The 13,129-nt window shown below is 47.8% G+C and overlaps 1 protein-coding gene across 1 annotated transcript; it reads right to left on the bottom strand.

Annotated features, from left to right (window-relative positions):
• Positions 1-5,445: 5,445 nt before the first annotated feature.
• On the bottom strand, positions 5,446-7,325 carry LOC117842457 (uncharacterized). Its single transcript, XM_034722918.2, has 3 exons — positions 6,798-7,325; positions 6,555-6,683; positions 5,446-6,201 (listed from the first exon to the last, which is right to left on the bottom strand). Exons 1-3 carry the CDS (start codon positions 7,088-7,090, stop codon positions 5,649-5,651), a joined length of 975 nt encoding a protein of 324 aa, XP_034578809.1. The 5' UTR covers positions 7,091-7,325; the 3' UTR covers positions 5,446-5,648.
• Positions 7,326-13,129: the final 5,804 nt, after the last annotated feature.

The raw sequence follows: 13,129 nt of genomic DNA, 5'->3' as shown, positions 1-13,129 counted from the left end.
TCTCGTCGGGAAAACTACTCTCAACTTCAACGGGACAGTTGCATACCTACTAGAGGCGGAGTCCTTGAAGAAGCCACAGGACTGTTTCAGGTGGAGCGGGAAAAGTCAAGAATCGCGGGAAGAAGAAAGGCAAGAGCAAGGACAGCCATACATGCTATCTTTGTAACAAAGAGGGTCACATGATAAAAGACTATCCAAATTTGAAGACTATGAGAGGAGTATGCTCAGTGGCAAGTGAGGATGAAAGTGATGTACTTATCGTCAGTCAACCATATACTACTCATGAATGGATATTAGATTCAGAGAGTTCCTTCCATATATATTCAGCGAGGGAGATTTTTGACGAAGGATCTCTATGCCCGGTGAATGGAACTGTTCACTTAACGAATTGCAAGGAGTATGTAGTCACTGAGGTAGGAACAATTACATTGGAGATGCATAATGGAACACATTGCACACTGACAGGAATTCGGTATATCCCGAGTTTGAAAAAGAATATAATATATGTGAGGTCACTAGAACTTCAAGGTTGTGATTTATCGCTTCAAGTTGGAGTTATGTGAGTCACTTGCAAAGGGCAAGTAATCATGAAAAGTATCTAGATTCATGGAGGATACCAAGTGATAGGAAATCTTAAAGGTGGTGCAACCTTTGGGAGATTTGGTAAAAATCTTGATCAGGAGAAGGAAGTCGTCTCATCAACGACTGGTACTCAAATCTCACTTGCAGTCAAGTGCAAGGCTGCAAAGACAGTTGCAAAATCTAATAGTCGTAGAGGTGAAACTGCGAGCTGTTGGAAGGAGAAAGACGTGGTGGGACCGACCACGCAGTACCAAGGAGTAGGTGGAGCTCGAAGGCGGTACAAACCTATGGCATAGAGGGTTGTAGAAGAAGGTGGTATGGTTAACCAAACTACACAACGAAGGAGCTCTCATGTGAAGGGTGCACGCACTCCAGCTTGGACACTAACACACACATCGCGGTGATGCACACGAGCCCCTGTGATGGAGGCACTCCTGTGGTGGGAGTATAAAAAATAAAAAAAGAAGCTGATTTGGAGTGAATTCTTGGAGGAACATGGTGACTTCAAAGGATTAGAGTCAAGGTGAAGATTGTTGTATGGTGACTCAAATTCTACTTGAATTAGGACTCTATAGGGGTGTGCTATTAGGACTTCTATTTCTACTAGGATTTGAACGTTGAATCCTACTAGGCGTAGGACTCCTACTTGCATGTATGAGAGTCTTGGAATGGACTATATAAACAAGGGGGTGGAGCCTCTAGGAATCAATCAAGCTAAAGGTAAACACCAAGATCTCATCCAAGGCTTGTGAGAGACAATTAAGATCGCTCAAGAGAGATAGTGTTCACAGTTTTATAGCACTAGATTCTTGTATAGAGCAAGAATTAGAGGGTTCTAAAGGGTCAAGTAGGGTTGTGAGGGAGCGACAATCACTTGTACTCTTTTGGAAGTTGTGCTTAAAGAATCCCCGGTCAGCTTCGCCAAAATCCTTTTATCTTATCGCGGTTGCTTCAACGCTATCATTTGGGATTTTTTACGAGATTCATATACGTTGTTCTTATACAGTGCAAGCTCGTGTCGTACTCCCAATATCCTTTCAAGATCTGGGAAAATGCTATGCATAACGAGGCGTATTAGATTCTAACGTTGCCCTACTCGACCCGGGGAATTCTCTCATCTCCGGCCGGGAGCGACGACGCCGGCCGCGGCCGCGGCGGACGCGGTTGGGCATGCAGCAGCTTACACAGAGCCATTACAATTGGTCCTAGATTGACCCAGAGTGGTGTTGAGTGCCTCATATTGATCCTCCTGTCACGCTGAAGGGAGGCATGCGAGGCACGCAAAGCGTCCCGATGAATAGGGAAGAAGGCAACCGGCTCGTGTGTTAATTTCTTGGGAGTCCTCCACACGTGTCGATTGTTGGTCGATTGGTGTAAAGTTGGTGGATGCATTTGTGTGAGTGTGCCTGCTTTGTGGATTGGCTTGGATAGGTCGAGACCAAAATCTGCTTGCATTGAGAGCAAGTATGGGGGTTTGGTTCCCTTTGCTTATTTTTAGCACATGTCACATCGAATGTTTAGATACTAATTAGGAGTATTTGTTGGGGGAAAATATTAACAACCTCCTAATGACTCTTAAACCAACAATCATGAAGGCCCAGGCCCATCTGCGGTAACGACGATTGCCGCCGGCCCAGCATGAGCGGGAAACATCACGCTTCATCTCGCCCGACCTAGAGCCCTGGGGTCGGACACCCCCGACCCCTCGACGGCAAAACTCCGCCTCGCCCGACCCACGGTCCCAGGGTCGGATGCGCCCGACCCCTCGCCGCAAGGTTCCACCTCACCCAACCACTCATCCGGGCCCACAGGACAAGGATCCACCTCGGACGCGGACCGGCAGACGAGGGTGCGGATCTCGTGGGCCCCTCGCCGATCTAGCCATAAATGCGCCGCGGCTCTAATGCGCATAAAGGTGTCCGCGCCCCTCGACGTGACCGCCACAAGTACCCGGGCGAGACACTGTAGCCGCGACCGCACAGGGTACAGTGGCCACAGCTCCCCTTGATTCGTTAAGAGGCACTCATGGCCTGCGCCGCCTGGCACAGGAGGGAGTTCCGCCCGCTCTCACGCCCCGCGTATCTGGCGACAGGGAGGCGACGTCCGTGTTCCACGGGCGCAAGCAGGACAACAGGGGTCGGACATCTTCCCCGACGCGCACAGTTGCCATAACCGAACACCATCATCATGCTTGGCGGTAGCGGTCGCCAGGAGGATCGTCGACAGGATCAAAAGGCAGCCGCCCTCCTCCTGTGGATGCGCTGACAGGGGCCGAAGGCCGGAGCAGAAGGCCGCGACCCGGGGACTTGGTCCCTCTCCTTGTATTTTAATTTACTTAGCTTATCTCTTTTACTTCTCCTCACACCTGACTCATCTGTAACCCCGAGCTCTCCTTGAGCTATAAAAGGAGAATCGGAGGCCCTGAGAGAGGGGGACTCTCGAGCTAACAGAACTCACATACACTCTCCACTAGAGCATCAGTGCACACCCAAGAGACTGGACCAGCTCCCTCTCTCGCTTGCCTGTAACCCCTACTACAGACCCCGCGTGGGCAATACGAGCAGCTCCTCATACTGGACATAGGGCTTTCCTTGCCCGAACCAGTCTAATCCCGTGTCCTCCCGCGCCACCATCCGAAGCCTTACGCGCATAAAAGAAATTTACTAGCCGTAGTCTTAATCTGCTAATCTTGACAACGACAGTATTAAACATAGACTATTTACAAAGCTCATTACATAAGTGGAGGCTAAATGGCGAGACGAATCTATTAAGCCTAATTAATTCATCATTAGCAAATATTTACTATAGCAACACATTATCAAATCATGAACTAATTAGGCTTAATAGATTCGTCTCGCCGTTTAACCTCCACTTATGTAATGGATTTTGTAAATAGTCTACGTTTAATACTGCTAATTAGTATCTAAATATTTGATGTGACGGGTGCTAAAAATAAGCAGGAAACCAAACCAGGTGCTGTGATTGACAGTGTTCTGGTTCGACGTGAGTGCATGGGCCCCTGAAGCGAAGAATTGATGTCGGCCAGGCAGGATTTGTCTTCCGGACCCGGACGACCTACCTAATGAGCCAATTATTGTAGTGTAGGTAGTAAATAAATATCATCACATCGATAAAAGGGGCAATGTTTTAGCATCATGCCTTGCTTTAATAATAATAGCCATCATCAGCTCACTGATCATATAATTCGGTACATGCACGCATCGCCGTTGGCCAGTCCCGTCACGCACGCCGCCATTTCCCATTGACTTTAGTTGACTTTAGTTTCGTACTCCTTCCGTTTCAAATTCCTTCCGTTTCAAATTATAAGTCATTCTAACTTTCTCAACAGAGTAGAACACTGCATTGGATCGCTAATGGTTAGCGCGGTTGCAAAAAACATAATCTATTGCTTGTCATCTTGCTTCAAAATGACTGCACTTTCTTGTCCATTTAATTTTGTCAAACATGTAGATGGGGGCCGAATACAATAATTTAGACGAGTTACTTGACGGGCATGACCTTGATCCCAATGCATGTCTCTCTCTATCTGCAATGGTCCTAAAGAATATGAGAATTGAAGCATGCATGCGTGGTACGGACAGATCCATACGTCTTCCTTCCATCACAAAATAACATTCCTATCGAGTAGCTGTTACTGTTGAATCGGTCTAGCGGCCTAGTTTTCAGCTTCCGGAGTAGACAAATCTAGTAGGCTCGCGCACTCAATTTCGGATGTGACTCCCTGCACTCCAAGGCTCCAAGCGTCCCTAGTGCTGGAAGAATCTTCTTCGGAAACTAAAGCTAAAATGACATGCAATTGAAAAAATATTTAGTAACAAAAGTTTCTGGATCGCTGAAAACACAGGATAAATTTTTGTTCGTTAAAAACCTATGTACTCTCCCTTTCTTCTCTTGTGTTTTTAATAAAGAAATTCCTTCCTTCATTCTCTTGTCTATCTCTGGAAGCCGGCCAGGCCGTGAGGCTGGATATGCTTGCGCAAGCATGGCATTTGCAAGGGTCCTGGAGCATGACGCCACACCCCATCTCACAAGATGTGGAAGCAGGGGAAGGAAGAAAACGGAGAGTGACTGGTGGTGCAGACGTGCATGGGTTGCATTCCGATCTCCCTTCAGATCCCCTGCGGTCCTGCCTGCCGACCCATGCAAATTTCCTGGAAAGCCTCATGAATATTCGACGCGATCGTCGCGTAGCCGCACTGCAACATTTGAATTTAAGCTCGAGGCGATCAGTCATCAGTCCGACGAAACACCGCGGAATGTCTGGTTTAACTGGAACAGTCTTGAGTGCTTGACAATGGCAGAGCATATACGCAAAGCAAACCGTTATCGATAAAGAAAACAGAACAGATTATTGAGAGGTTGAAAAGGTGATGCTTTATTTCCCTGTTGAGAACAAAGGCAAACTTTCGACCAAGCAGAGTTGTATAGTTTTTCCATCATGATTGTATAGCATGCATGATTACTAAAAATATTGATGGCAAATATGTGATCGAGTCATTTATAATAGCAAATATGCAAAGTCCCGTTAGTCTTGAGAATGCCATTTTGTGGTTAGAAAGGAGACGTGCACTTACTGTTTCACATTCTTTACCAATAATTCATAATGTTAAAACCAAGGTTTTGCTCAGTTGTGAGTGCAGTGAGTAGTTTTCTGTAAGAAAATCTAGTTACTACCTCTATTCTCAAATCATATGACTCTTAGCACAAGCTAGTTAATTCGTTTCTAAACAGAGGGAGCAATGTATGCATGGTATGATTGAACTTTCAGGGCTTTACCAGATTAAATAGCACCCAAACTTTGTTTGCACTAGACCGCTAGTAATATGTTGGGCAATGCTTAAATTCACCAGAAACTTTCACGTTACTTTCACATGTCTGTCGAATTAACAACTCCACTATTCTCAAATATCCTAAACCTTTAGGATGGCTCTGACGAAGGAAGAACTTTTTGTCTTCCCTCCTCTGCCCCTGAACAAACGGCAGAGCATCACAGAGGGGGCGGTCATCAGGTAGGTTTTGTAAGAATCTCTCTTCCTCCCCGTGGATCACGCGAAGAAGCTTGAAATGTCGAAGTCGTCGTCGGGGATGCCGACGAGCGCGGACACCACCTCCCCGAACTCGAACTCCACGTCGCCGGCGACAACCTCGAAAGGCGGGAGAGAAACGGCAGCGTGCTGGTTGGAGTCCGAGGTCGCCGGCGACAAGCCCCAGTTCTCGGACGTCGTCGACGGCGCCGAGAACGGGCTGAGCTCGGCCGGCGCCTGCAGGCACCCGCTCGCCGGAGTCGAGGAGAGGCAGAAGGGCGTGGTGGCGACCCAGCCCTGCGGCGGCTCCGGCGCCGCGGCCAGCCCCTCGGTCTTCACCGTCAGGCTGGAGCTCAGGCTCTGCAGGAGGCTGTGGGCGTTCGGGTTGTGCTCCGGCGGCTGCTGAGTGGCCGTGGCGGCCTCGCCTGCCGCCGCCACCGCCGCTCCGCTCTGGACGCAGGTGTGCGCGCCGAGGTAGATGACGTCGAAGAGCGTCGGGTCCTCGTCAGCGCGCTGCACCTGCTTCGTCGCCGCGCATCCCTGAGAGTGGCGGTGCGTGCAGCGGTAGTAGCTCCTGCAATAATTTGCACGATTCAGGTCAGGATGAAGCTTTGGTTGTGAATCAATGTTTGTGGAAAAAGAAGAGATTTTGTTTGTGAATTCGGAACAAGATTAGCACAAACAGCATCATCAATCCGATGGGAAATCTTTTTGTTTCCGTGCAACGAAAAACTGCACTTTCACTGTTCCCATCGGACAAGTGGAGGCCAAGCATTTGGGAGGAGAGCAGAGGCTTCAACTTTCACCCAGAGGACAACCACTCCATCCAAAGTAGAAAAAAATGTAGAAGCGATTCGATTCCACTTGCGAAAAAACACACACGTGCAGATTGGGCTCTGAAAAGATAAGGGGGGAAAAGAAACCTACCTCGGGTATTTGGCTCCAAGAATCTCCTTCTGGCCGTACTTCCTCCAGCTGTGGCCGTCGTCGGCCGGGATGTCGCCACCAGCGGCGGAGCTCACCCTCACCTGATTCTTAACCTTCTCCGTCGTCTTCCTGCAAACAAACCACTTTGATTACTTACTAGCAAACAAGCCAAGACAGATTTCTCAAAATAGGGAAAAAAAACTGCATACGGTTGAGCTTGTTCATCAGCAAGAGCTTGCTCACCTCTTCTTGGTGGTCTTGAAGGGCGCGTCGGAGACGTCGCTGAGCAGGCTGGCCGCCGCCGAGCGCTTCCGGCCGGCGTCGAGGCAGTAGTAGGAGGTGATGAGGGTGATGGAGCGCTCGGTGAGGGAGGAGATCTGCGAGGCCAGGCTCCTGCACACCTCCTGCGCCTGTAACTGTGACCCGCCCCCCAGGTGCCCCTCCAGCTGCCGCACCAGGTCCTTGATGTGGCTCAGCTCCATCACCACCCGCCCGCCGCCGCCGCCGCCTCCATTGCCGTCGACGACGCTCGCCATCTCTCTCCGATCCTCTTGCTTGTGTTCTTCCTCACCGAAGGAACTTCCTCTCTCAAGTTAGCTTTGTTAGGCCAAGAACTTGTTTGTGTTGCCAAACAGGGGGCAAGAATTCGTCGTTGCTCGGATGAGGAGAGGCAAGGCAAGTGGGGAGTTGGGCTGGGGTGGTGAGGGAGTGAGGTGAGGCGCACGGAGCACCCCTTTTTATAGCGGAGGAAACAAGGGGAGTGAAGCGCGTCTGGCTTGGTGGTGAAGACGACGAGAGGCGATGATCGATGGATGCAACAAGATTTTGACCGGCGAGATTGCCAGGGATCGGACTACCGGGGCCTGATTGGCCACGGGGAATGCCATGTCCTAACTCGCAACACGTATTCATGCAGTGGCATGTACGTACAGAGAACGGCCAACACAGGATCCTTCTTGGACGCTTCTCGTTGGGGAACCACCCGTGCCATGCCACCCTCTCACGGGTGGAAAAGTGAGCATTAGGCGGTGTTTGGTTTCTTAGCTAAAATTTAGCTCCTATCATATTGAATCTTCAGATGCTAATTAGAAGGACTAAACATAAGCTAATTATAAAACTAATTATTAGCCTCCATCTGTGCAATTGGTTTTGTAATTAGTCTACATTTAATACTCCTAATTAGTATCTAAATATTCGATGTGGTAGAGACTAAACTTTAGTACGTGGAACCAAACAGGCCCTTAGTATAATTGGGACTAATCTTTCGAGATTAAAAATCCTCTTTTTAGTCCCGGGTAATACCAACTGGGACTAAATAGTTAAAAAAAATGGGCAACACCGTCCTGCCTGCTCGCGCTCTGCAGCTCCGCCTCGACCACCGAACTCCAACTTCACCATAGAAACAATCAAAACAGTTAACACTTCATAAATTGAAGCAAAAGACACGCTAACACACAACCAATCAATTCGCACAAGATTCTTATTCATAACACAGCACAATCACAAATGAATCATTCACAAAAAAATCATGCACTACCACTCATAAAGGAACCATTCACCGGTTTCTCGTATCCACAGGCTCCCTGCTCGCCATCTTGCCCGCACATGCGCCGGCGGCGGCCGGGGTCGGGGAGAGCTTGTGCGCCCGCGTAGCCGGCGGGCCACGCGCCGGTGGCGGCTAGCGCCCTGGGGCCCGACCGGGGAGGGCTCGCGCGCCGGCGGCCAGGGGTCGGCCAAGGAGGCCGCGCATGCCAGCGGCCAGCGGTCGGGGAGGCCCCATGCACCCGCGCGCCAACGCCCGGCCAGGGAGGCCGCGTGCGCCAGCGGCCAGGGGGCCGGCCGGGGAGGCCCACGCACCAGCAGCCAGCAGCCAAGCCAAGGAGCCCCGCGCGCCGGTGGGAGCCAGTGGAGGGAGGAGAGAGTAGGAGATGCAGGAGAGGAAGCGATGGAGGGAGAGAGAGGCCGGTGGTGGGGAAAGGATAAGGTAGTGGATAGAGAGATGAGGCCGGTGGGGTGATAAAGGCTAACAGGCCGGTGCGGAGAGAGAGTCCATCGGGGGAATAAGAAAAGGAGGGATATAGTCCCGGTTGTTAGTTTCAACCAGGACTAAAGGTCGCCTTTTAGTCCCAGTTGGAATCACCAACTGGGACTAAAGATTTAGTACCGATTGGTAACACCAATCGGGACTAAATGCCCACCAGATTTCCTCGTTCTTTCTAACCATTACAACCGGAACTAAATGGGCTTTTTAGTCCTGGTTGATATTACTAACCGGGACTAAAGAGCTCCTGTCAAAACTGGTTTTTGGATCTGGGACTAAAGCTCCTTTAATCTCGGGTTAAAAAAAGACCAAGACTTTTGTAGCTGGATGGAAGGTCGTTTCTCTAATAGTGCCTTCTTTTGTGGCAAGTAGATGCTCGGAGAGTTCAATCAACATGGTGATGGGAACCCGGAACCCTGATGTACTCCGGGACCAAAATGTTGTAGACGCCAGTAATAAACTAATTTGCCTTGCTAGCTCTAGGCATGCGCACCATATAAATTAATGTACACTCAACTTGGTGGTCTTTGGAGTCAGGTCAGAAGTTCTCAAGGTTGTAGTTTTCCTGAAGTCAGGCCTTGAAATTCAGTTACAGAACCCTACAAGCACCCATGCACAAAGGTATGACATAACACATGTCCGTAAACTCCGCAATGCACATCGGAGTGCAATCGAGGATAGATTGAAATAGAAATTAAGTACTTAGAAGGCCAAACACTTATCTTGCGGGGGTAGACTGATTTTATTGAATTTAGTCCTAAGTAGCCTTCCGATTTCATGATGTATTTCTTTGAAATTCCGAAGGGGTTCTTAAAAGACTGAATTCCTATAGGTCCAAGTTATTTTAGCAAGGCAACAATGATAAACAAAAATATCACCTTGCCGAGTGGGATATCCTGTGTCGTCCTAAAGATCAAGGGGGGCTGGGAATAACAGATCTCTGGATCAAGAACAAATGCCTTCTCAGCAAATGGCTTTTAAATTATTCAATGAAGAAGGCACATAGCAGACCTTACTTAGAAACAAATATCTAAGTTCAAAGTTTTTATCTCAAGTCCAAATTAAACCTGGAGACTCACATTTTTGGAAGGGTCTATTTAAAGTTAGGGAGGATTTTTTGGGACGTGGGACCTTCCAAGTAAAAGATGGCTCCAGATTTTGGGAGGACACTTGGTTGAAATCTAAACCACACTTCAAGAACAATACCCCTACCTATATAACATAATCAATTATCCTCATGCTACTGTTGCAAATGTCATGAATCAAACACCTTTGAATATATCTTTTAGAAAAGGCTTTAATGGGGATAGACTATCAGCTTGGACTAGCCTAGTAGCTAAACTAGCCACTTTCCAGTTTTCAAATGGGAGCGACAAATTTACCTGGAGCTTGCATAAACTGGGTCATTTTTCAGTCCAGCCTATATATCAATATCTGATAAACCAGGGTTCTCCTTTTACAAATAAATTTATTTGGAAGCTAAAGATTCCTTTGAAAATTAAGATTTTCCTTTGGTACCTCCAGCGAGGCGTGATATTAACAAACACTGGTAGAGAATTGACCTTTAGTCCCGGTTGGTAGGGTGCATATCTCTCGGATATCCATCCGGGATAAACCAACCGGGACAAAAGGGGGGGTCTTTAGTCCCGGGTCTTTTAACCGGGAGTAAAGGACCCCCTTTAGTCCCGGTTGGTGTCACCAACCGGGACTAAAGGGGGTCCCTTTAGTCCCGGTTGGATTTCCCAACCGGGACTAAAGGGGTCCCCTTTAGTCCTGGCTCAATTCCAACCGGGACTAAATTGCGCTTGCATGGCACTGGTGACGCCTGAATTTTTCATGCATGCATCACGTATACGTATAGTAGTACCGCGGCCCTTTTAATTTGTTAACCTTGTAGTTGAGATTTTTTTAGAACGAAATCAACTAGTATTTAAACGAATGGGATTTGTAATTATACAATTACTATATATATACACAATCCTTATACACAATTCATATACACAATTCAACTAGCTTAATTAGTACAAATCGATCATATATACAAATAAATCAAAGTATCTTCCTACGATCTTCCCGTCGTGGTGTTGCTGAGAGGAGTGTCTAATTGTCGTCCATCGTAATAAAATTCTCCTCTTGGATCTACCACCTCGTCCATTATGAATCCAATGAGACCTTCACATATTGCCGCTACTCTTTCTTCCTTCAAGAGTCCTTGTTGAATATTTAACATCTATAATTTGGAAATTTGTGAATGTTACATGAACAAATACATATAAGGAGCTAGAAAATAATTAACTAGTAATATATTTATTTTACGTACTTTAAAGTTGTGCGGCGTCATCTTCGGTCCCTTGGGTCCCAAAAAACTGTGCATGTGCTCACAGATGTAGTAGCCACATAGATTATTCCCGGGTTCCTGTCTTAAGCACTTCAGTGCGGAAAAAAATAAGTTATGAACTATTCGTGTTATACAATGTAATAAATGTGCAGACTTCATACGTACCGGGAAGTCTGTGTTCCATGTAAGATTTTCTTTGAATGGACCTTTGTGTGTCCTTATGAATTGTTTCCATACGCTGCGGATTAGAATAATGAATGACATAGTGTAACAGGGATAAAATTTAGGAAATAAATTTTTGCATAGAGATAAAGGTCCAGAATTATTACAAGCCTAGCATGTCTTGCAATTCTTGGTAGTCCACCGGATCTTTCCTTAACGAATCAAAGACAGTGACGTGGCTTCTTTCAGGCTCAATTATAATAAGGATCCAGTGGAAGCTGCGTGCGTAAAATGTTCATGCATATTAGAGCTAACTAACATGTAGAGATAAGGAAAAAGACATCGAAAGTAGACGGTATACACACACTTACTTGAAGTTGTATGGAAGTAGTATGAAATCCTTGAATGTTTGTTTGTGTAGGAAATTGTATATTTCCGCAAAGGTTTTTTCCGGCGCTAATTGTATCTGTTGTTGGTTAACTACAGATGGATCCATGAAGCCTACATGTAGGTACGCCTCTCGGCGGCATGTCTGAATTAGCATCCTACATGAAATGGAAGATGAAGTTAGTACGGTGACGCACGCCAAAATTTAAATGTAGAGATAATAAACGGACACTTACAGAATCCAAGCGCTGATCAGAGAGACGTCCAGGGCATCATGATGGTACACTTCATATATATCCTTGAAGTCTAGCCACAGCACTTTCTCCCCTTCACCGTGAAAATCTATCGGTTTTACCTTCATGCCGATCATCTCCCTCGAGTTGGCGGATGCCGTCATGTACCATTGATGGAATTCGTACATCTTTGTTGACAGCTTCCGTAGCATTGAAGGCTTCACTAGAGGTTTGCCTAGCTCATAAGGCCATCTCGGCTCAGGGGGCGGTGCAGTTGGCGTCTCGACTTGCCCTATGCATTCATCAAGTCCCAGACCTGTTTCTTCCATGAATTTCAATATATTTGCTTGTTGATCCAAGGGCATTGCTTTTACCCGTTGAGCATCTTTTTTCGATAAATGGCTGAGGTCGGGGACTGGACCTTTGGAGGATGATTTTCCTTTTCTTTTATCCTTTTCATCAGCCTTTACTAGAGCCCGTTCATAGTTTGACAAGAGTGGTATCCTTTTCTTGGCTCCTTCCTCCATCCTGATAAAAAAGTTTAAATCCCGCCGACTTACTGGCGGTGGCTCCATCTCCCTTGCCTTTTTTAATTCGGCTTGTTTCTTGAACCACTCACTGGCCTCTCGTTGGATTTCTGCCCACTGTTCCGCATGAGACATTGCCTCAAAGCGTTCCTTGCGAGCCACTTCAGGGTCGACCTTTGTTTTCTTCTTTCGAGGCTGTCTTTGCTTGGGAGGCGGTGCTCGTGACTTCTTGAGTGGTGCTGCAGGTTCCTTCGAGGGGGCCGCTCTTGGTGCCGGCGACGGTGATCGGGGAGGGGTGTTGGTATTGTCGTCGTCGCTCCCAGCACCAGGATGTGGTGGAGATGGAGACCTTGATATAGATGGAAGCGACGGTCCTGGAGCAGGAGATGCCGGTCTCGAGGTATGAGAAGAAGGTCGCTGCTCGGGATCTACGGGGAGCGGTCTTGAGGTCTGAGGAGATGGCTCCGTGCGGGGAATAGTGATGTAGCGTTTCTTCCATAGAATGATCCCATGAAGCGCATCTGCCAATGTCTTTTCCCCGTCGCCTCCCGGGAAGTCGAGCTCTAGACCTTCATACTGGGCATCTACTATTTGCTCGATGCAGACGCTGGCGTAGCCTGTTGGAATGTCCATGCCATGACTGCTCTGCCCTGCCAGCGTTGGTAACGCACTCCCGTACGCTACCTGTACATATAGCAGAAGTAAACAAGTTGAACTCCGATCTCGAGGCCTGGATCAATTGACAAGATTGCATAAATATTATGTATAAGTATACCTTAATAGTGAGGTTGCCGACCGGTGCATGCAGCTCAAATGAGGTCCGTTGCGTGATGGCATCCACGGGGAACCGTTGCTCCTCCACGGGTAACCTGGGCGTCTGCGCATCG

The sequence above is a fragment of the Setaria viridis genome, chromosome 2, assembly GCF_005286985.2.
Source record: "Setaria viridis chromosome 2, Setaria_viridis_v4.0, whole genome shotgun sequence".
NCBI classification, from domain to species: domain Eukaryota; kingdom Viridiplantae; phylum Streptophyta; class Magnoliopsida; order Poales; family Poaceae; genus Setaria; species Setaria viridis.
Note: the sequence above shows the minus strand (reverse complement) of the source record. Positions and strands in the feature narration are given on the sequence as shown.

Excerpts from the sequence above, each read along its gene's own strand:
- LOC117842457 (XM_034722918.2), bottom strand. The coding sequence starts at position 7,090 with ATGGCGAGCGTCGTCGACGGCAATGGAGGCGGCGGCGGCGGCGGGCGG. Across the intron at positions 6,684-6,797 it reads TTCAAGACCACCAAGAAGAG|GAAGACGACGGAGAAGGTTA; the intron begins GTGAGCAAGCTC and ends GTTTGTTTGCAG. Across the intron at positions 6,202-6,554 it reads CTTGGAGCCAAATACCCGAG|GAGCTACTACCGCTGCACGC; the intron begins GTAGGTTTCTTT and ends AAATTATTGCAG.